General features: G+C 40.7%; 2 protein-coding genes and 1 long non-coding RNA gene across 3 annotated transcripts in view; all 3 read left to right on the top strand.

Annotated features, from left to right (window-relative positions):
- Positions 1-3,421, top strand: part of cacna1ea (calcium channel, voltage-dependent, R type, alpha 1E subunit a) — a 65,158-nt gene extending 61,737 nt beyond the window's left edge. Inside the window, exons 41-48 of the mRNA XM_079575218.1 lie at positions 23-130; positions 213-313; positions 413-519; positions 622-790; positions 876-1,004; positions 1,079-1,229; positions 1,307-1,488; positions 1,562-3,421. Coding sequence (XP_079431344.1) covers positions 23-130; positions 213-313; positions 413-519; positions 622-790; positions 876-1,004; positions 1,079-1,229; positions 1,307-1,488; positions 1,562-2,092 — 1,478 coding nt within the window. The 3' untranslated portion in view covers positions 2,093-3,421. The remainder of the gene's footprint in view (positions 1-22; positions 131-212; positions 314-412; positions 520-621; positions 791-875; positions 1,005-1,078; positions 1,230-1,306; positions 1,489-1,561) is intronic.
- Positions 3,422-11,462: 8,041 nt separating this feature from the next.
- On the top strand, positions 11,463-21,200 carry LOC306977250 (uncharacterized protein; the record flags this gene model as incomplete). The annotated part of the gene is made up of 24 exons (XM_079575457.1): positions 11,463-11,578; positions 11,667-11,705; positions 11,767-11,820; positions 11,899-11,952; positions 12,012-12,140; positions 12,195-12,248; positions 12,352-12,405; positions 13,539-13,592; positions 13,962-14,069; positions 14,140-14,193; positions 14,268-14,321; positions 14,509-14,553; positions 14,612-14,685; positions 15,470-15,523; positions 15,592-15,645; positions 18,409-18,466; positions 18,529-18,582; positions 19,875-19,928; positions 20,012-20,029; positions 20,412-20,474; positions 20,556-20,612; positions 20,715-20,847; positions 20,911-21,017; positions 21,099-21,200. Exons 1-24 carry the CDS (start codon positions 11,474-11,476, stop codon positions 21,198-21,200), a joined length of 1,632 nt encoding a protein of 543 aa, XP_079431583.1. The 5' UTR covers positions 11,463-11,473.
- Positions 16,136-16,503, top strand: LOC306977024. The gene is made up of 3 exons (XR_013793797.1): positions 16,136-16,147; positions 16,248-16,355; positions 16,438-16,503. It is a non-coding gene; the product is annotated as an uncharacterized lncRNA (long non-coding RNA).
- Positions 21,201-22,769: the final 1,569 nt, after the last annotated feature.

The following is a 22,769-nucleotide window of genomic DNA, read 5'->3' as shown; positions in this document are numbered from 1 at the left end:
ATTGTTTGGTGTGTATTTTCAGGTGGTGAGGATCGAAATCAGATGGACCAGGACCTCCAAAAAGAGATTGGTGTCATCTGGCCTCATTTGTCACAGAAAACAGTGGATCTACTTGTTCCCATTCACAGAGGTGACTGCCCGTTCATGAGTGTCTTTAGAACTAAATAGGAATACTTTACAAATCCATTTAAAACTGCTCTTGCCTTTTCTAGCCAGTGCCATGACAATCGGAAAGATTTACGCTGCTATGATGATAATGGACTACTACAAGCAAAACAAAGCCAAGAAGCTTCGGCAGCAGCTTGAGGAGCAGGTTCAGTTGTTGTTTTTTTTGTATAATGCTTGACTTACACCTTCAGTCATCATTTGTTGAATGTTACTTTGTGAAATCTTTTTTTCTTTGTCTCTGCAGAAACATGCTCCAATGTTCCAGCGCATGGATGCCTCCTCTCTCCCTCAAGAAATCCTATGCAACGCCAGGTCCCTCTCGTTCATGCATCACAGCGCGGGATCTGCTCTGTAAATATGAATGGATACATTTGTAATGCAGTGTCATATATTGTAAAGCTATAATATCATGTTTTGCATCATCATTATCTGGGCTGTTTTCTTTTCCCTCAGCACCAGAGGAGGCTTTGTGGCCCTCAGTCCTGTCTCTCCACAAGAGATGTTCCTGCAGCCACTTTCCTGCTCCAGAGAGCTGAAGAAAGAGGAAGAAGAGGAGGAGCACCACTCTTCTTATCACCCCTATCCATACCTGAACTATCACCACCGCCATTTACACACACTGGTAAAGTTCACACATCCAGACAACGGACAAAATAACTGTTGACTGTGTTGAAGCAACTGTTACTTCCGGTCCATTTCACTTGTAGGTTCCTGATGTTGTGGAATACAGCACAGAGATGCAACAGGCCAAACAGGACCCAACTGTTATGAGATCACCTCAGCGCACAGCCTCCATTAGAGCGTCATCCATGCCAAGGCTGGCTGTGGAGCCACAGGTAGTACTACCAAAGGACATCCACGTGAAACCTACTGTTGCATAGTATAGTTCTGATATTGTGTTTTGTGTCAGCAGGCTGGTGTATCTGCAGACAGTAAGATGATGAAGCGCTCCTTTTCCACTATTGGTGATCAGTGTGTAAATGGTCTGTGGCAAGAACAGCACTCTCTGGAGAGAGTTAGTCCCGACAACACGTACATGCCACGCCAAAGAAGTTACAGAGGTCTAAAAATATCTAATATTGCCGATATACCGCATCATTTTAATTGATGAAGTTATTGCAAACTGTGTTTTTCTTAGGACCTAGAATCAACCACAAAGAAGCCATTAGTCATGAGAGGGGCCGATCTAGGGAGCGGCGACACCTACTGTCTCCTGATGTTTCTCGATGTAACTCTGAAGAGCGCAGCCGAGACCCTTCGAGTGAGGCCCCACTGTCTCGCTCACCCAGTGAAGGTCGGACCATCACCTCACAGAGACAGGTTTGCATATATTGTCACTTATCTAATGACTGTTGACTGTTACATTCATAGACACTAACTTTTGTGACTGTAGGTGAACCCCTCAGGCAGCCCTGCCCACTCTGCCTCAGTGTCCAGTACTCCACGAAACCGGCGACAGCTGCCCCAGACTCCCTCTCGCCCACGGCCATACATCAACTATTCCCCTTTGGTGTGTAGGCCTACACCCTCCCCCACACCAGCACCCACCTCTGAGGGACCAAGCCAACCTCAGGATGCCACTACAGACCCTTCAGTGCAAAAAGAGACCGCAGCACTGAAACCATGCGAGGGTCATGTTTCTGGACCGAGTCACCCATCTCCTCCTCACCGCTACATTTCCGAGCCCTATCTCTCACGGCACCAGGACCCCATCACGGGTGAGGCAGCGCAGGGGACGGACACCCTCACCTTTGAGACTGCAGTAGCTTCTAGCTTGGACCGGGCCAATGCAATAAGCTCAGCCCCACAACTCAGACACTCATGGCAGGTCCCAAACGGCCATTTTAGGAAGCACTTGGGACAGACTTGTCCTGCCAGTGCTACTGAGCTGCTAAGTGACACGGATGAGGATGATCGCTGCTAAAACCCTGAGATGGATAAGATGCATGACATGGTGAAGCTCTCAGCAGCCTCCAGTTTCATTTGACTCTGAGAATGATTCACAGTAGCAAAGCAGATGGGGCAAAAGCTCCTGTCTGCACTCGTGTCTGTCGGCCACATGTCCTGTCTCTGTGGACATTGATGCGCATTCATCTGTGTGCTCCTTATGTTGCCACATAAGACTACACCTGACCCATGAGTAGCTCACTGGAGGCAAACAAGTTGCCAAGTTGTTGTTTTCCGAACAAAGTATGGGGAGTCGTTGATCCAAGGTGTCCACAGCTCAGACTAAAGTGCATTTGTGTATGGGCTTAAGGGTAGCATGTAAAAATGTATTTGAATGTAGTGGAGATCCTGGTCTTAATGTCCAGATAACTTTAAATGGTCTTTGTAAGTCTTGTACATAGAGAATAAATAATCAAGGAAGACAAGTTTGTCCATATTTCCCAGCTTTCAATTAGTCTTGCAAACAAAATTAAACTGTCTAGCGAAAATGCAAACATTTCCTTTTTACAAAAAAATTGGCTTATGGGCATTAAAGTGCTGTTCTCACAGGTTTGTGAATTTATTGATTAGTGCATCAAGATAGAACATCAAACACTACATACAACACATACCGGTACATGTATGAAGCAACATCAGTGTCCCATTATTAGTATGAAAAGACAGGAGTGATTGTCTCAGGATGTCAAGCTTTGTAGTAATGTTTTGGATTTGACAGAAAGAATTAGAGGTTCATCATTCAGTGGAGTACAGTCAGAGAAAGTTGTTGGACATCTCAGTGTTACATGGTGCAAGGCTCAGGTGTACAAATAAAGGATAATTTCTTCATCTCTGTGCTGGTAACTACTGTCGATTTCAGATTCACATGAATAAAGCCATTAACTTCCTGTACATAGAGCTGGGTCATCTACAGGTTGTGTTGCCTTTTCTCACCTAGTCCTCAATGAAAATGTCCTTTAATCATGCGATGCAAGTGATTTTAAATAAACAAACGCTTTCCTATGAAGAAAGTACAAAGACGCTTTGTATTTATTGTATTTGTTATTTGACACTGTGTTTTGTAAGAGTGAACAGTATTTTTTTCCTAAACATGGTGAACATCGTTATTTCAGGTGTTCAGGTGTTAGCAGAGTGAATGTCTTTCAAATCAGGCGCCATAAGAGAGAAACCATTGGATATTTAATATGTGTCCCTGACTTATTATATTGTTAATATCTTGTTTTTGTAATGTGTTTGTCAAGTTCCTGCATTGTCAGCCAGATCTGCATTAAACGGCGTCGAATCATTAAACTTGATTACAGGATTAACTTTGGTATCGTCGTGGTAACAATGATGCCATTATGACGACAGCCTAAATTTGTCCAAAGAGTTTTTGTTCAAGATCTAATATTCATTTCAGGTTTTTGCTAAATGATATGACTAGGATGAAATAATATGATGATGAGTGATGTTTGCAGATTTGTTGAAAGGATGATTAAAGATCAGTTTTTGGATTTGCATTTGATGTTCCCAGACGCATTTCACCAAAACTGTTGATAAAGAAAAAATGAATGGATTGAATCTTAAAAGGGTCACTTTTTCCCATGAACTCCTTTGAGGTTCAGCCTGGACGTGTTAGGATTTACCCGCACTGGCTGTTTTAGCCTTGACTTTGACACTGTGGTTTGATGCTCTCTGAATGTGTCAGCTTTGTGAAACAGTTTACATAAAAGTGTTTAGCGTCTCTATGAGGGAAAGTTAACTCGGCTTCTGCAGTCTTTGCAGTTTCTAAAGGTCTGGGTCACTCACCTCACATCTATAGCAGGTGACGGTAACTTAATGTATCATGTGTTCATTGCATAATTGTATGCATTCTGAGACAGGTTTTCGTATAGTATAGAGGGGATGCGAGTTTTGTCACTGCATGGCATCAGAAGCAAGTGGCATGTCAGCTTTATTATTTGACTCTCAGAGCATAGCTGTGTTAAGAATAAAAAATTATTCGTTTGCAAACCCTCTGTGGGAAACATGTTGAGGACCAAGTTCTAGTCAGTGGACTGTTGAACATACTAGTTATACTGAACAAAAATCTTAATGCAACAGGATTGTTTTTCATGCGTTGATTTCCAAGACATGAAACATTGTCTAATTTATAAAGACCCATTTCTCTCAAATGTTGTTCCCAAATCCATTTTACTTCAAAGGTGAGGTCAAGATGCCAATTAGACAGCAGGCTGGACACAATAAAACTGTTTGATCAGGTTGTTGGTGCTCAATGGGTGACATGTCTAGTGAGTATGTTGGCCATGCAAGAACTAGGATGTTTTCAGCTTCCAGGAATTGTGCACAGATCCTTGCAACATGCATTATCATGCTGCAACATGAAGTGATGGTCACAATAATAGGGTGTCTCTGTGCATTCAAAATGCCATCAATAAAATGGACCTTTGTTTGTTGGCCATAACATACGCCTGCCCATACCATAAGTCCACTGTCACCATGGGCCACTCGATTCACCACATTGAAACTAACAAACCACTCACACCACATGATGTCACACGCGCTGTCTGCCATCTGCCCTGAACAGTGAAAACCGGGATTCCTCCATGAAGAGAACACCTCTCCATCGTGCTGGACACCATCGAATGAGAGCATCTGCCCACTCAAGTCGGATACACCAAGTTGCTGCCTGGTCGAGATCCCAATGAGGGCAACAAGCAGCAGATGAGCTTCTCTGAGACGATTCCTGACAGTTTGTGCAGAAATTCTTTGGTTATGCAAACCGATTGTTGCAGCAGCTGTCCGGGTGGCTGGTCTCAGAGGATCTTGGAGGTGAACATCTGTGGAGTTCCTAGTCTGGCGTGATCAGTGGATGTGAGGCCGGTTGGATGTACAGCCAAATTCGCCTTTGGAGACGGAAATGAACATTCAATGCAAGGCAACTGCTCTGGTGGACATTCCTGCGGTTAGTGTGCCAATTGCAAGCTTCCTCGAAACAATGCTACATCTATGGCACTGTGCTGTGTGTAAACACAGAGTGTCCTTTTATTGTGGCCAGCCTAAGGCACCTGTAAATATGTAGCATAATAAGCATCTTGATATGCCACACATGTGAGGTGAGATGGATTGTCTCAGCAAAGTAAAAGTGCTCAATAACACAGTTTTACTCAAATTTATGAACAATATTTGCAAGAAATGGGTCAACAGCAATGGCGGCTGCTGTTCTATGAAAGGGGAAGCTCATGATGCCTGGCAGGGGAGGGGGGTATTTATCTATGTTATGAAAAAACACTCAATAATGTGAACACTTTTTTGTTTACTTTTTACTCAACTCCAACTCAATATTCATAACTTTTGTAGGCTACACTTATTTTATACAAACTCTGCCTTACTTTGCCACTGTAGATATATCTCTCCCCCTGCCCTCTCTCTGCTTTGTATTGCAGATTGTGGGAAAAGAAGTGGGAAAAAGGTCTAATAGACTCTATCAGGGTATCAGACCTTTGCTTGTTCTGAATCTGATTCCCCGACAATCATCAACTAGTTATAAGTAGGATTACATTTATTGTACCAAATCAAGAAGGGTTTTTGATTTGTTTTGTTTGATTAAAAAAAATATGTGTGGGAGGGAGGGGCAGCCCATCACTGTTCAACTAGAGGTAATTACAACATGTCCTTTGTTGCTTCTAAGCCATCTGACCAAACCAATCAGAGCCTGCATTTCCAGCATTTTCCATAATGAGCTTCTCCCAGCTTTCATGGTTTTACTCAACGTAACGCACGTGAAAGCAGCTCTTAAGTGACAGACCACAATGAAAAACAAGTGACCATCTTAAAGCACATTATTGCAGACTTTTAATTATAAATACAGTAACTTCAAACAATTAATAATAACATTTTAAGGGAAGCTTAGCCACAGGTCTACAGGATATATTAAAAAATTCCATTTGTGCGAGAAAAATGTGAGCAAAAACAAAGCTTTAGCATTTTTGTTCAGTTAGTTAGCAAGTATTTAGTAGTTAGTGAGTTACACACTAGTCAGTTAATGGTTAGTAGTACTTTTGTACTGAGTATAGTAGACGAAAAGCATGATCTATTTTCAAATGGGGTCAGGGTTTGTTTCAAGACAACTCTAGATGAACTGAACGAGTTGTCTGTGACAGACTTTATTTGTGTGTTGTCTTTGGGACAGTGTCTCCTGCGGGTCAGGCGTGGGAGACAGTATAACTTACCATTTACCGTAAGTGGTAGCATGTGCACAAGCTCAAACAGCAACCTTTGCTCCTCTGAATCTTGCCACATTCCTCAACTGGGCTTCAGATTTTGCAGAAGAATGGTGAAAGAGATCTTGTGTGAAATCATTGCCAAATTAAGGAAACTTAAAAGACAATTTCTAGCACTACTTACGGCTTATTTCAGTCAACCAAAATAAATCAGAAAAATAAACCTGGTGTGAGCGACACCAACACATAGGCTACTGTTTTACTTTCAGTTTTACTTGGTGAGTGCCAATTTACAGTGTCTGATTGTGTTCATTACACTCGGAACTCATAAACAATACATGTGATGTTGCTACAGGTTGCTTTTTTTTTTCTTCTCTTTTTCTCTGAAGTCTATTTATCTGACTGCCAATTCAGAGGAGGGCTCCTATGGGTCACGTGCTGCTGCTCCTGGAGTGAGTGAAGTTCACACGAGTGCATTACAGACACTCAACATCCTGCCCAGAAAACAGAAAAATGCGGGGCTCCGCTTTGGTCTTCCTCATCTGTGTAAGTTTGTTACTTTGTTTGTTATTTATTGGAAAGATAAACTGATGCTATAGCTATGCACTTAAAGTACTTTTTTTTTTTTGATTGAGACAATGTTTAGCTTTTAATTTACACCCTATTAATTCTATAGAACTAGTGACAGTAATTAAAATCTCTAAACTTCTTTCTCCTTAAGCCTGTTTAGATAATCTGAACTTTGCAGTTAAACATGTTTGCCTTGGCGCCCCCTTCTGGTCAATTACTCTACACACCACTGTTGAAATTTTAACTAGTTTAGTTTGCATCATTCATGAGACCTTCATCTCAGAAAAGTTAAAGCTGTTTAAAGTCAATGTGGTTATTTGAAGAACATGTAGCATATGTGAAACATACATCAAGTGCCAGATGCTCAGTGGTAAATCCCTAAAGCTGAGTACATCCTGTAATTGTCTCTTTGGGCACGACACTTTGTCCGTCTTGCCTGTGATGTGTTGAGAGAATGAGGGATTAGTAGAGGTCAGAAAGCCTGGCCAGCCATGGATCACAGGGCCCAGACAAAGACCTACAGTTACTTTTCTGTTCAAGTTATTTATATAAATAACTTGAACAGAAAAGTAACTGTAGGCATCAAGTACAAGGTACCAAAAGCAATGAAAAGAGTTTAGCCCCGGCGCTCTCTCATTCTTTGGAGAGAGCCTTCCCTTAGCAGTTGTGACCACAAAATAAATTACCTCCACAAAATAGGCTATGGACCAAGGCAAGCAACTCTTTGTCAATAAAGGCATGGACTAAACCCAGCCTTGTACATTCTAAAGTGCAATGATGGATCTTGATTGTTGTGTAATTGTTGGCTTTGTTCCCAGGTTATTGAGGATTTAAATCAGTCAACACTTGGAGCTATTGCTGAAGGATCTTTAATCAACCTACATCAAGTCAGTTCCACTGAGAAATATGCAACTGAACCTGATGCAACCAGCAAAGTCTCATCTAAAGTCCACCAAGATCAAGAATCTGAACATGAAGATATTGAGGAGGACAGTGGCCAAGAATTTCAAGATATATTTTTAAATCTGGAGGAAGAACAACAAAGCCTCAATCACTATGCCTTTGGAAAGGAGCCAGCTCAATTTGTCGGTTTCAGAGAAAACTCATGGAGTACAAAAGCTACATTCACGACTGATGCTCTTTTTCCAGACACACGTCCTAAAGCAAGTAAACAAGTTCATCAGCGTTTTGACGAACCCAAACAAAGCAACGCAGCATTGGAAGGGAATGTTGAAATCAGTGCAACTGAATCAAATGGAGGAATTGATGCCACTACCTCAGATCTGTTTAATGTTATCTCCTTTGCTGCAGGAAGAAATGAAGGGCCTGCATCTCCAAGTAAAGAGCAACATACGGAAAATGTTGCTGAGTTTAGTCAGCTGTCTAGAAAAGACATTCCTGAAACAGAAAAAGCAAGCAGAGTTTTCATGAAGGGACTCGAAACGTTTATTCCAATGAAAGGAATTAAGAATGAAGTGATTGAGCAAGAACGTGACACAGAGGCTGTGATGAATAAGCAGCGTAACCTCTCAGAGGTTTCTGAGTTTGAATCATTTCCTCAGACAATAAATCCACAGATACATGTGTCTAAACATCTGAGCTCAAGAAAAGGACTCATCGGTCAACAGGTAAGTTTCATTCTCAATTGACTTTATCAAACATGGTCGGATGCTTCTGCTTTGGACAGTTATACAGTTTATTTGATAAATAAAGAAAAGATGAAGGGGGATTCTATTGTTGATGACCATCACCAGCATAGATGGAGCAAAAGTCCTCACTGAACCATCTAGCGTTTCTCTTTGTAAGGGCCTTCTTAAAGGACCCCATATCATAAAATATATCAGGCCAAGCGGCATAGTTTGGTGATTACTGCAGTGAAACATTTAAATGGGTACCTTAAACAGAGCTTTGACAACACCCAACCACATGTATTTAGGCTGTATGATGATTCTTACATGTTATCAGTAGCCATCGCCACTGTATTGTCCCACATAAGATAAGATGATACTTTATTAATCTCACAGATGGAGAAATTGCATAAATTGCATAAGCAGCATAAGGAAAAGTTTATTTGGGTATACTGTACTTACTGTATATATTGAGTTTTGACCTGTGCTACCTGGAGCCAAACAACATAACACTGTGAACACCCGTGTGTTTTCTCAACTGGGGTATGAGAGCAATGAGGGTATTCTAAGGGAATGGAGTGTTTTGGATGTTGTACAGTCTCCCTCTTCTGGTGAAACTAGGGTTTTGTTATTTCATTCATTTCAGGGTGGAGAAGAAGAGCTTTATTTGTATAGTTTACAGTGGGCTGGTTGAGGATTTTAGTGACACATGAAAGAAGGAACTTGAGAAAGTAAAACAGTCAACACTCCCCTTGATGTATTGTACTGTATCAAATTTGATACAGTGTAATATGGTATACTATGTATATGTTATGACTTGTACCTATGGGTTGCATATGCAATAGAATAATGTGTATTAGTTTGGAGGTACATAATATAATATAAGACATAAGACCCTAACCTTTTTCGTCTAGTGTACCCCCTATTTATTCTTCAAGTCCTACATCGTGTTTACATTAGATTGAAAATGATCAACCAAAAATCCTTTTAGATCAAAAAGACAATGCGTTGTGTTCAAGTTAAAGCTGTAACTCTAAAACCTTTTACAGCAAAGGATCTTCTTATTGACATTCCTTTAAAAATAATGTACAAATACTATTCATTCTTCTTTTATAATCTGATTGGAAAACACTGCCATATTACATCTTACTACCTCTAAACTACTAAAACACATTGTTCCATTGATCAGAATGTAGTTTCTCAGTCATCCAGGTAGTTAATTAGACCAAAAAAAAAAAAAAATCTAAACAACTGGACTTACTTTAAAAAAGAGCTGACAGCCATCCAGACAGCCTCCTCAGAGCTGCCGTCACCGGGTATTCACCATCCACGCCCACCGTGTCTATATCTGGTGGGTGTGGTCACCACGGACAAGAGCTCTGAGGAGGCTGTCTGGATGCAGCGAAACTGTCAGCTCTTTTTTTAAAGTAAGTCCAGTTATTTTGATTCACCTTTTTTTGAGTCTACATGGTAAAAGTTATTACACATTGTTATAGCACATTACAGTGTACACAATTTGGTGCATTGTATCTAGGGTAGTGTCAAATAAAGTGTAACTATAAGACTCAGATAAAGGTTGTTATTGTGCAAACCATCTTATTTAGTGTTTATCACCAAAGCACACTCACTCATACTAACTTATTATAAGGCTGTTACTGAGATGGTGATTGCAATAGATCTCAACAAATTCCAACAAACAAAAAACAGATACATCATCAAAATAAATGAACGGAAAATCTAAATGGCTGTACTCCAAAAGAGAGACAGGCGCCATAGTGAGTCCTTGCCTCAAGTAGAGGAGTTCAAGTATCTTGGGGTGTTGTCTCTCGAGATTGACAGACCCATTGGTGTGGCGTCTGCGGTGATGTGGTCGCTGTAGCGGATTGTTGTGGTGAAAAAGCAAAGCTCTCGACTTACTGGTTGATCTACATTCCATATCTCGCCTATGGTCATTACCCAAATCTAATGACCGAGGAGTACAAGATCACAGATACAAGTGGTCAAAATGAGTTTCCTTCCGTGGCAGGGTGGCTGTATGCACCCTTAGAGATAGGATGAGGAGTTCAGTCACCAGGGAGGAGCTCGAGGTAGAGCCGCTGCTTCTTCATGTTGAGAGTAGCCTCCTGGTCACCTCCCTGGCGAGGAAAGATCAGGAAGACTTTGGACAGCTTGTGTGAATGCTTTGGGAAGAGCTGGAGAAAATGTGTGTGTGTGTGTTTGTGTGTGTAGAAAGGGAAGTTTGAACATCTCTGCTCAGACTGCTGCCTCCGCCACCCGACCCCAGGAAAAGTGGAAGAAGATGGATGGAAGTTAACTGCCACCTTAGGGTTAGGGTAAAGATTAGGGTTAGGGTTAACAATTATTTATATCCAAGTCTCAAAGCGTATGGACTGGAGAGTTTACAGCCTCTATGCCAGTGTGATGCCTCATTTGAAGGGCCAAGGCCTTCTAGTTTCCAAAAATGTGTGTGAGATGTGTGTGAGTGACACACAACTTACAGTACATTTGCCATTCTTAACCCTAATCATATCCTGATTAAGGTTAACTAACCCTAACCCCCTGATTCCAGGGGACGGCAGGTAACAGGTTAAACCTATTCCCCAATTTACATTATTTTCTTTAACAGGGACCTCCAGGATTACCTGGATTACCTGGATTTATTGGACCAAAAGGTGACAAGGTTTGTTAAAAAATGTTGTTGTGTGTTTTTTCTGACATACATGCCGAATACAGCATTGTTGGATTCATCTGGGGCTGTAGTCTCCTGAATTATCTGTGTAAATATACTGCACATTTAGTTGTTGTGTTGTCAACATTGTTCTGAATGCAAACACTGTTAGCAGAGCAGTTATTTCAACATAAACATTGTTGACTACTCATTGAGAGTCCGCCCGTTAGTTGTTATCCCTGTCTGTGTATTTTGGGACTATGTATTTGTGACTTCAGGGATATTCAGGCGTCATGGGCAGAACAGGCCGGACAGGATACAGAGGTCCCGTTGGTCCACCTGGGACTCCTGCTATAGTTGTGGTTAAAACCTCTGAAGAAGAATGGGAAGTTTTTAAGGTAACCGCATACACAATTTAATTTTATCTTCATTCATTTTTAAGCTGTAAATCTGTTTTGTTAACACATCTGTTTCTGTTAATTACAGAAAACTGAATTCTACAAAAAACTTGTTTCTTCATGGCCGGTAGGTGATTATAAAAATGAACTGTAAACTATGGCTAATAACTCCTTCAATTCCTGTAAAGAAAGTCAAAGGCACTCAGGGAACTATTGGACCTCCTGGGAATGACGGACCGATTGTAAGTCAAACCTTAGCTTAATTTTACAGTGTTATATTATCTATTAATCTTACATAATGTTTCAATTCTGTTTTGTAGGGACCACCTGGAATCACTGGGAAACAAGGCAAAAAGGGTTTTAGAGGAAAAACTGTAAGCACAGTTAAATTCAAGAAGCAATACTCAGTACTGAACATACCTCTATGCCTCAGGGCAAAGCAGGACCACCAGGTTTGCCTGGTCCACAAGGACGTCCCGGAAGGGATGGGACCCTGGGGAAAACTGGTGACCCGGGCCCTGCAGGTTTATTGGGGGAAAAGGTGCTTCTCATCAAAGGTAAGGTAAGGTACTATCATAACGGCAGAACTTATACGTGCTGTGTGGTATGTCTGCAGGGTCTCAAAGGGTTCAGTGGAGAGACAGACACAAAAGGGGACCTGGGTGAAGGGGTAAGACCAACCAGGGTTTTCTAATGTAATACAGAAAGCATGAAATTTGAATATTCATTAGTATTTGCCTTTTGCCATGACTGCACTCCTGGTTTTGTTTAAGGGTTATCAAGGAGAAGCCGGGCCTCAAGGGGACCGAGGGGTAAAAGGTCAAAAGGTAAGCTATGTTTGTATTTGTTGACTTTATTGTTCATGTCATTGTGCAAACTGTTCAGACCAGTGGCTGCACAACCAATAGCCTACTGCACATCCAATGTTCACAGGGAAATAAAGGGAGAGCTGGGATAGCAGGAATTCCAGGTTATACAGTAAGTACAATTGAGTGTATTGATACATTTAAATCAAATGCTTGCTGATTTCATTGTCATTGTCCAGGGTTTTCCTGGAGCCAGGGGTCCCCCTGGTTTTCCCGGCTCATCAGGATATGTGGTAAGCATTTTACATCATAAATGCCATCTCTAAAATAAATGTAAATGTAATGTACACTGCATACCACTGCTTTAGGGTGATGTTGGATCTTTAGGTGATGCAGGACCTCAAGGCCCACCTGTAAGTTTTATACATACTTTAACTATCCCAGGTGACATTGCTCAAGACAAATAACCAAAGATGTTTTAGGGGGGAATGGGTCCTAAAGGAGGAAAAGGTGTGAAAGGTATAAAGGGGACCAGAGTAAGTACATAGCAAATATATATTATCTACAATTAACAAACCCGTAAAACAACTTACTTTCCTGTTGACGTTTCCAGGGTCAGCAGGGTGCACTGGGGCTTGAAGGAGATATGGGACTAAAGGTGACAGTATTCAAAATAAAATGAGACTTGAGATTCTGATAAGCTTACAGCTCATATGAGAGCAAACAGTTATTAATTATAAGGTTTTCTCTCAGGGGGACATTGGTCCTGATGGCGCGGTTGGCAGCCCTGGGGTTCATGGTCCACAGGTAACATTGTTAACGCATTTAAAATACTACATATGAGATGATGATATGAGTTTTTGAAAAAACAGGGGCAACCAGGGCCCAGTGGACCTTCTGGACCTAAAGGGGACCCAGTAAGTCTGCCTCATGCATAAGGACCCAGAGAGAGATCATAAACTAAACTAAACTACTACTAAACTAAAAACATGTACAAACATGATTCCCCTCTGGGGCCAGGACTCCCCTGAAAAAGAGATTCTTAATCTCAGTGGGACTATCCTGGTTAAATAAAGGTCAATAAAAATAATAATAATAATATTTTAAAAACCATTAAAATATTTATGTATTACTTTTATTTATGTCTGCTTCAGGGTGTTTCAGGACACGAGGGGGACATTGGTGAACCAGGACCTCCGGGGCTGATTGTAAGGACTGATGTTTGTGCTGTCTGTTCATGCAGTTGGATACATCAATAAATCAGTCTCACTTTTAGGGAAACGAAGGAAATCCTGGGAAACCTGGACCTTCAGGTGATCCCGTAAGATGAATGAAACTGTTGTATATTAATGATAGTAATTGCCCCCCCAAATTATGTCTGTCACCCCATCTTCAATCTGCACTGTTCCCCACATCACAGAGAAAACATCTAACAAGACTGGTCTGTTTTTTTTAAGGGGCTTAAAGCAAAGCGAGGGGATAAAAGTCAACCTGGTTTGAAGGGTGATTTGGTAAGTTTTGAGTTTCTGCAACAGTGACAGAATTGATCAACAATTGTGCCTGTATCGTATGTGCAGGGGCCTCTGGGGCTTCCAGGAAATGTTGGACGGAAAGGATCCCAAGGACCGTCAGGGCTAGAGGGCCTTCACGGGGTAGCTGGACTGACAGGACTTCCTGGACTCAGCGTAAGAAAAATGATTCGAGTTGTATACACTTCAGTGATTGTCATTTACAGATTATTTTTTTTTTCACTAGGGCATTGATGGCGGTGCAGGAGAGCAAGGGAAACAAGGGAAAGATGGGCCAAAGGTAATTTCTCAGGCAGTATCCACAAAGAGTAATATACAAGTTATTGATCTGCTCATAGAAATATGTTGGTGCAGGGAGACCGAGGGCCAACAGGGTTTCAAGGAAAGAATGGGCCTCGAGGTGACAAGGTAAAAAGTCTTGTACAATAGCCCTCAAAGTATTTAAATAGCTTCTGTTATTCATCGTTGAAAATATTTTCTCAATGTGTTTCACTCATCAACACACAGACTGTTTCTTTACATTGAGAAGGATTATATTTTACCACACAAAAAGGAGAAATAAATAAATAACGGGCTATGCTTTTGTTTATATAAGGGTCGAGAAGGACGATCTGGATTTACTGGACTTCCTGGTCCTCTTGTGAGTAAAACATAGATTACTGAGGTTTAAATGAGTAATAATTGTGTCTCTTCTTTAGGGAGAGATGGGAAAGTCTGGAGACCGAGGGCCCGAAGGAGAACCTGGTATTAAGGTTCCTGTCTTCCTACAGTTGTTAGGCAGATTAATCACAGTGTTGAGACAAACATTTATTTCAAAATGTACTCACATTAATCCTAACAGCTCTACTTGTTAATAACTCGTACATGTGACAATACAATCAATACAACATGAATGATTTCTTTTATCAATATTTTTTAATGTAGGGAATAACTGGCATTACTGGAGAGACTGGATCTAAAGGCTTAAAGGTTCTTATTCCATTTTTTGTTTATTTTTGTTGCATTTATTGTATTTATGCAGCATGGTGGCTCAGCGGTTAGCGCTTGTGCTTCACAGTTAGAAGGTTCTTGGTTTGATTCCTGGGCTGAACGGGTCCTTTCTGTGTGGAGTTTGCATGTTCTCCCTGTGTCTGCGTAGGTTTCCTCAGGGTGCTATGCTTTCCCCTACCACTGAAAACATGTACAATAGGCAAGAGTGAGTGAGCGTGTGTTTGAGAGTGACAGTGGGGGGCCAATCTGGAGTGGCGTATTTACATGCATCAGTCCCATGTGTGTTCATTAACATGCAATGTCCCAACCAAATTAATAAACAGATAAATAAATAATTAAATAAATAAATAGGTATTTACTATTTATGTATTCATTACGGAATTACTGGTTGCTTTATGGCTCAGGGCACAGAAGGTCATTCGGGAAACAAAGGACTGGGGGGAACTCCAGGATCCCAGGTAGGATATATTTTTAAACTATTTGAACTATTGCTTTTATGTTCATAAAGTAAACTTTCTTAGGTTTCTTCTTGTGTGTTTTTTTTTATTTGCTGTGTTTTTAAACAGGGCTTGCCTGGTGCTGAGGGCATTAACGGAGACCGTGGACTCCCAGGTCCAAAAGTTGGTTCCTCCGATCAAAAAACATTTCCCTTTTATGCATCATCAGTAACTGGTTAATTGTTGTTCAGGGGTTTCCGGGAAAAACTGGAGCACCTGGCCATCAGGGACCTGTGGGAAACAGTGTGAGTACATGTATTTTAAAGTGTTTGGTTTATGAAAAAAAAAAGACTGTTGATACACTGTAAACTTGCAAATCAGGGTGAAGCTGGAGGTCTAGGACAGAAGGGGGACCACGGGCAAAGGGCCAAAAGAGTAAGTCGGATAATGATGGATAATAATGGATAAGGATGACAATGACGGATAGTAAGATTTTGTTTCAGGGAAATAAAGGCAAACCTGGCTCCAAAGGACTCACAGGAAGTGAAGGGCTGAAGGTTAGTTTTCAAATAAGTGTCTTGATTCAAAATCTATTGTTTTTTATGCATATGTATCACAGAAACATTTGTGTCCAGGGTAAGAAAGGTGAAAAGGGTGCTCCTGGGAAACAAGGTTCACCTGTGAGTAAAGTTTTTGTTGACTTAACTGTCCCTTTACATACACTGCTATGGGTACATACTGTAAGTTGATGTGTATTTTTAGGGTAAGATGGGCGCCCCTGGCCTTCAAGGACATCAAGGACCTCCAGTAAGACAATTAGGGACTCTAGTAAATATGTTGCACTTAAGTCAGAAGTAATAGTAGTTTCTGAATTGCTTGAATCAACTGTGTTTATTTGTAACTGCAGGGGGTCCCAGGTAATACAGGAGCATGGGGCGAGGCAGGGCCCCGTGGTACCGCAGGTGATCTGGGTCTGAAAGGTCTGGTTGGGCCCATTGGGATAATTGGTTATCCGGTAAGTATATTGGTAAGCACAGTTGTTTGTAGTTTTACATAAAATGTAAATAAATGTATCTTTCTGTATTTTCTCTATGCAGGGAAAAGAAGGATTGCAGGGGTCACCAGGTTCATTGGGGGAGAAAGGTGATGAGGTAATCGATCGATAGTAACATTGTGACGAAACATGCAATACTATTGTATTTTGCAAGTTCACTGATTTGCTTTTAATTTGTCCACTTTTAGGGATCCGTTGGAGTTATGGGACAAAAAGGAGTCTGTGGTGTCGATGGTGAGGAGGTAGATTATTCAGTGATGATTAAAGATTGAATTCCTCAGTCTCTAACAATAATGTAACAGACTCCTCATTATATAGTTTAAATGCTTAAAACATTTCAGGGTCCACCAGGAGTAAATGGACAAACAGGACCAGCTGGACTAAAGGGACTGTTTGTGAGCACTCAATACTTGCTTGAATGTGTTTAGTTTTGAGTTTCTGATAACATTTTATGTCACTGTATTGTAAGGGTGATAAGGGAAGTATCGGACCCCAAGGTCAAAAGGGGTCAAAAGGATCAAATGGAGAGAGAGGAAACCAAGGTCCATCAGGCATGACAGGACCTCCGGGAAGAGAAGTGATTGTCTATATCTTAATACTAAATATTGTTCACAACAATGGACACCACTGACAATCTAATTATTCGATCTAAAACATTTAAATATGGTTTAAACAACAGGGTGACGCAGGGATGTCTGGTGAAAGAGGAAAACAAGGAGCACCAGGGCTGCAGGTCAAATGCTGTTTAAGTATTACAATAAATATAATTTTAAATGGTAATATCAAAGATTGTAGTGATAATGCATGCACAGGGTGACAGAGGTCTTAAAGGTCCCAGAGGCAAGCCTGGCACCTTTGGCCCAGGGGGCAGCACTGGTCCACCCGGCTTTAAAGGACAAAAAGGCCACATCGGCCTTACAGTGAGTAACGTTTAAGTAATGTTTATTATCATAAACATACCAAAAAACAGTAATCCAGAATACATGAATTATTAAAAGTGGTTGTAATTACAGGGTCCAGCAGGAAATATAGGCCCCGTTGGACAAATAGGACCATCACCGCCCGTATGTATTATTACTTAATAACATTAAATTCATGATTTATTTTCTGTTACATAGGTACAAAAAATATATTATTACTGGTGTTTTATATAGTCATTACCAGGGGAAAGAGGTGTGGACGGTAAAAAAGGTCTTCCTGGACCAAAGGTATTCAATGTTTTTGTGTCATTCATCATCATCATTATGCATCATTAAATTGACTGCACTCAGTGTTGTATCATTTCATTTCATAATTCAGGGAATTCAGGGGGAAAAGGGCAAACCAGGATCTTTTGGCAAAAGAGGAAGCATGGTGGGAAAGTACAAGTGCCACAGGCTGATGAGCATAGTTAATGCTGTTGAGAAGATGTGACCATTCTGCCTGTATTACTTCTGCCTAGGGCTCTCGAGGGGAGACGGGTGCAAAAGGAGAGTCTAAGACACAAGGCACTTTGGTAATACTACAAATTAGGTATTTCCAAATAGACAAATGTGTAATTGTTGTCTCTGTATAGGGTCAAGTTGGGACAATGGGTTTGATAGGTCCTCCGGGTGAGAAGGGTCATGCTGGACCTGCCGGACCTCCTGGAATTCCAGGAATCACAGGCCCTCGTGGACCAAAGGTAAGAAAGGCAAACAGCATTAATCACATTTATAGTGAAATGGATCGAACATGACAATGTTATTGATTCTGTGCATACTGCATAATGATTGATGTGGTCTTATAATTTACAACATGTCATTGGCTTCTGATTATCTATATTTCAAGATAAAATCTTTGCCTTTTAAAGGGTAATAAAGGTCCATTTGGAAGAAAAGGAAACAAAGGGACAAAAGGAAAAAGTGTGAGTGCACATGCACAACTACACTGTTTTTAGATGTTCTTGAATGTGTTGCACTATTATTTTTCAAGGATCAGCACATCAAAATGAAGTCATGTTTTGATATTTTGCAATCATCTATCGTGGTTTTAGGGGCCTAAAGGGCCACAAGGGAGAAAGGGAGCTACAGGACTTTGTGGGAAACCTGCAAGTATCCTAAATTGTTCATATAGTCACTTGCTCTTTTGGTCACTATTTTGTCTGCACCCTCAGGGCCCTGCTGGGATGGATGGTTTACTCGGTGTTGAGGGCACCGAAGGCGATCCTGTAAGAAAAACACAGTCTCACTGTTCAATTGTACAAATCGTTTGAAATCTTTGATTCGTTTTAGGGTCGCATCGGTGTCCAAGGTCCAAGTGGAACAACAGGCAGGCCTGGAATATTGGTATCAGTACTTAAGTCAATGTTTAGTATCCAAATAAAGTAGTTATAGCTACTCATATTTAAGTTATGACATGAAGGAGGAATGTTGTGATGATGTACAGTACACTGACTGGTCTGTGCTTTTCATTTGCAAAAAGAGATAAGTGCCGTTGAAAAACGTTTGCTTGCAAGTTTCTCTTTACATAGCAGTGTTTTTATTACCAGGTCTGTTTCCGCGCCATGAACATATAAAGTCACTAGTTCTTAATGAAATTTACACATTACATTACACCGTAAAGTGCAGCAAGAACTATCCAAAACAAGTTCCAAAAGGAGATATCTGCTTTTGCAATTGAACTCTTCGTAAGAGTTGAAGGAAGGACCAAACAAAACAATAACACACAGTTTAAAATGTTTCTACAATTTTAATTTAAATCCTGATCAAACTCCTTTGGAATTTCAGGGCAAGTCTGGGCCACCTGGAATTAGTGGAGACATTGGAGTTCAAGGGTTTAAGGTGGATTTTTTTTTTTTTTAAACTGAAAAGGAGAAAATATGAATTAATATTCAATGAAAAATATTTTGGCAGGGTCAAGCTGGGCAAACTGGAAAACAGGGAGTTCCTGGGCCAATGGGTCCCAGAGTAAGTTTATAAGTGTCAGTGATAGTTTTGCATTTGGTTTGTTTATGTAAATACGGAGTAATTGAATGGATTGCAGGGCATTCCTGGATTTGGAGGTGAAAAAGGAAACGTTGGAGCTAAAGGTTCCAAGGTACAAACCTGTAAAGTAATTACAAAATTCAATGTTTAGTTTCTATTTCTTTTAAACATGATAACAATAAAAATCTGAGTAGAAAGTACTTTCGTGTGGTGGTATATATGTATTGATGTTTGTTTTATTGATTTGTCGAGGGCCGAACAGGTGATGCTGGGCTACAAGGACATATCGGTCCTCTGGGGCTCAAAGTAAGTTAAACTGTAGTGCTGTGTCTCTTGCTGAAAAAAGGCCTGTTAATCTTTCTGTCTTGTGACATTAAACTACATTACAGGGACACCCTGGTCCAGAGGGACCGAAAGGCCAAAAAGGTCAAAAAGGAAACAAGGTAATTCTTGTTTTTTAGCATTATTTATGTATTGTCATTGTCACAGCATTAAAGAATATCCAATTAAACACTGGTCTCAAATGTGCTCACAGGGGGGGACAGGGCCACGTGGTGCATCGGGACAATCAGGACTCATTGGACATCCTGTACGTTACATAAACTCTTCTGAAATATATTTATGATTTACTACAACATATACATTTATTTTCCTCTCATCTCTTCCGTTAAGGGACATCAGGGAAAAAAGGTCAGATGCTAACAGTAAAGTCTAATGTGATCCATATACTGTATATACTGGCACGTTTTTACTTTTGGTTATCAATGAAATTGTCTATTGCAGTGTTTCCTAACCAGGGGTACGGGGACCCTAGGGGGTACGCAGGCACTGAGCAGGGGGTACTTGGATATGTGATTGGCTGCAATTTAGGGTTAAGGGGTACTTTGAGTAGAAATTAAATCACTCAAGGGGTACGCGAGACAAAAAGGCCAGGTTGAATGAGACTGTGTTTGAGAGGGCGCATGGGGACATGGGGCACTGTCCCACCAAATAAACCAACAAATAAATAAATAAAAAGGTTGGGAAACACTGGTCTCTTGAACCCACATCTAAACATGTGTATCTTTAACAGGGAAGAAAGGGTATTGAAGGGAGCAAAGGGCCGAAGGGCCAAAAAGGAAATCGTGGACTTCCAGTAAGTGTTGTAAATTGCCCAGTGAAACTGCATTCAGTGTAAGTTATTGTTGTATAACGTTTCAAATCAAACACTTCATAGGGACAACCTGGAGCCCTTGGACATGTACGACTCTCCAAAACAGAATCAATGCCTAAAGTGAGTTCCCAATCTCCTGTGAAAACTGTGAGTCCAGCTCTTCAAAAGTGCTGCTTGACGGAAAGCTCATGTTGCTAACTTTTTGAAAAATCGATTTTGAAGACACATCGACGACTGGCCAGGAAATCTGAAACAGAAGATACAGATACATTCTTTACCTGGCCACTCGGAACCAAAGAGAATCCCGCTTCAACCTGTCGGGAATTAGGACTTGCACAGCCGCATCTGACTGACGGTGATAATTATTTTCTATATTTCTATCTTTAAGTAGAGTAAATATGGCAATTTATTTGTTTAGGATACTATTTCATGGACCCAAACAACGGCTGTCCATACGATGCACTGATGGCATTCTGCAACTTTACTGCAGGAGGAACAACGTGCTTAGACCCTTTAAAGTCACAGGTAAAGTGAAGTGAATTTTTGTACAAAATGCATTTTGTTTAAAAATGTATTAAGCTTTTTTTTGGTCTGTTTGGCTTGCAGAAATTTTTTTATTGGAGACCAAAGAGTAATACATCCACAAGTACATTAGTCAGCTGGTTAAGTCAACAACACGGTGGAAACAAAGTGACTGCATCTTGTTAAGTGTGTGATTGTTGTTTAATGTTTCACACTAATTATATTTCTGTTAATAGTTCGACTATGCTGGACTGGATGTTGTGCAGCTGAGATTTCTGCGGTTGCATAGCCACACTTCATTTCAGCACATGACTCTCAGCTCTATCGCAAATCAGTCGTCTTTTCATGCCACGACTAATTGTTTAAAAAGGATCCTCCACATCCTCGGAAACACTAATAAAGAAATTGGTTCACACTACATAAATGAGGGCAGAAGTGGCCGTGAGGTATGAATTGTGCTTGTGCAACATCATGAAGTTTTTATTCATGTTTCACATCTTTTGGTCTTTTTTCCCTCTAGATTGAGTTGGTTGTGACGACAGTGGGGAGCTCAGAGCTGCATCGCGGTGACATGGAGTTACTTCCTGTCAGAGATGTTGGTATTGAAGCGGGTGAAGCATTATGTGATGTTGAGGACATTGCTCTTCTGTTAGGTCCTCTGTGTTTCTTGTGATCACTGCTTCTGTTCCTATTTATGTCATTTCTTATTTATTTATTCAAGGAATAAGCATTAAAGCTGTTGCCTGGTACCTGCCTGTCAATAGTTAGTATATGTTTTTTAATACACATGTTACTTAAGCCAAACTTTTTGTAATTTAATTATTATATTCCTATATTTCAATAAATGCAAAGCTATTGATACCACATTTGTAACAATGATGTGCTGTACAAAAATCCATTGAATTACTGACTATAGCACTGCTTATTAAACAGCCAACTCACCACATAATCGAGCTTTTGTACCATGTGCGTCAACAGAGAAAGAAAATCTGTGGTAATGTTCTTTATCTAATGCCCTTTTCTAATGACTTTAGTGCCTGTGTAACATTACATCAGAGTGTGAGTGACTGTGTGCATGTAAGTGTAGACTGGTTCTGATGAATGCTGTATTGTCTTTTATGTCTCTTATATAATTGGTCTATTTATCCATATACAGCTATTATGATTCACTTAGTTGTTTTGTTTGTTTTATCATCAATTACCCAGGGACGGGCACTAAGCATTTTTCTTGATTTTGTTTTGGTCGATGTGTTGCTATGCACTGTCTTCGTTAAAATAAACACATACCAGACAATCAATAATGGATACTCTTTGCTTTAAACTGTTCAATACAGCTGTTGGACGGGATGTCTCAGCTTATGTGGCTGGCCTTCCAACTAACAATATGGACTATCACTTAGTGTCATTTTTGTATTATAATCATTTTGATCATTATTAGCAGAGGTGGGTAGAGTCGCTAAAGTATTTACTCACTGATTTATTTTATTTTTGAAGTCCATCCATCTTCTTCCACTTGTCCGTTTGCGGGTCGTGGGGGCAGCCGTTGGAGCTGCCCAAGTCACAGTGCACCAGCCCCTTATGGCTCCTCCTGCAGGTGGTGGGCCCACAGGAGGACGACCTCATGGTTCTAACCAGGCCTGTTGGTCTCTCATAAGGGGCGTCTGGGGCTATTTTTGAAGTCATATATATATAGAGTGTGTGAAACATAAGATAGAATAATGTGCAAATTGTGATATTTCCAACGAAAATGGCAGA

Source organism: Gobius niger, assembly GCF_951799975.1.
Source record: "Gobius niger genome assembly, chromosome: 17".
NCBI classification, from domain to species: Eukaryota; Metazoa; Chordata; class Actinopteri; order Gobiiformes; family Gobiidae; genus Gobius; species Gobius niger.
This window is presented reverse-complemented; position numbering and strand designations above follow the sequence as displayed.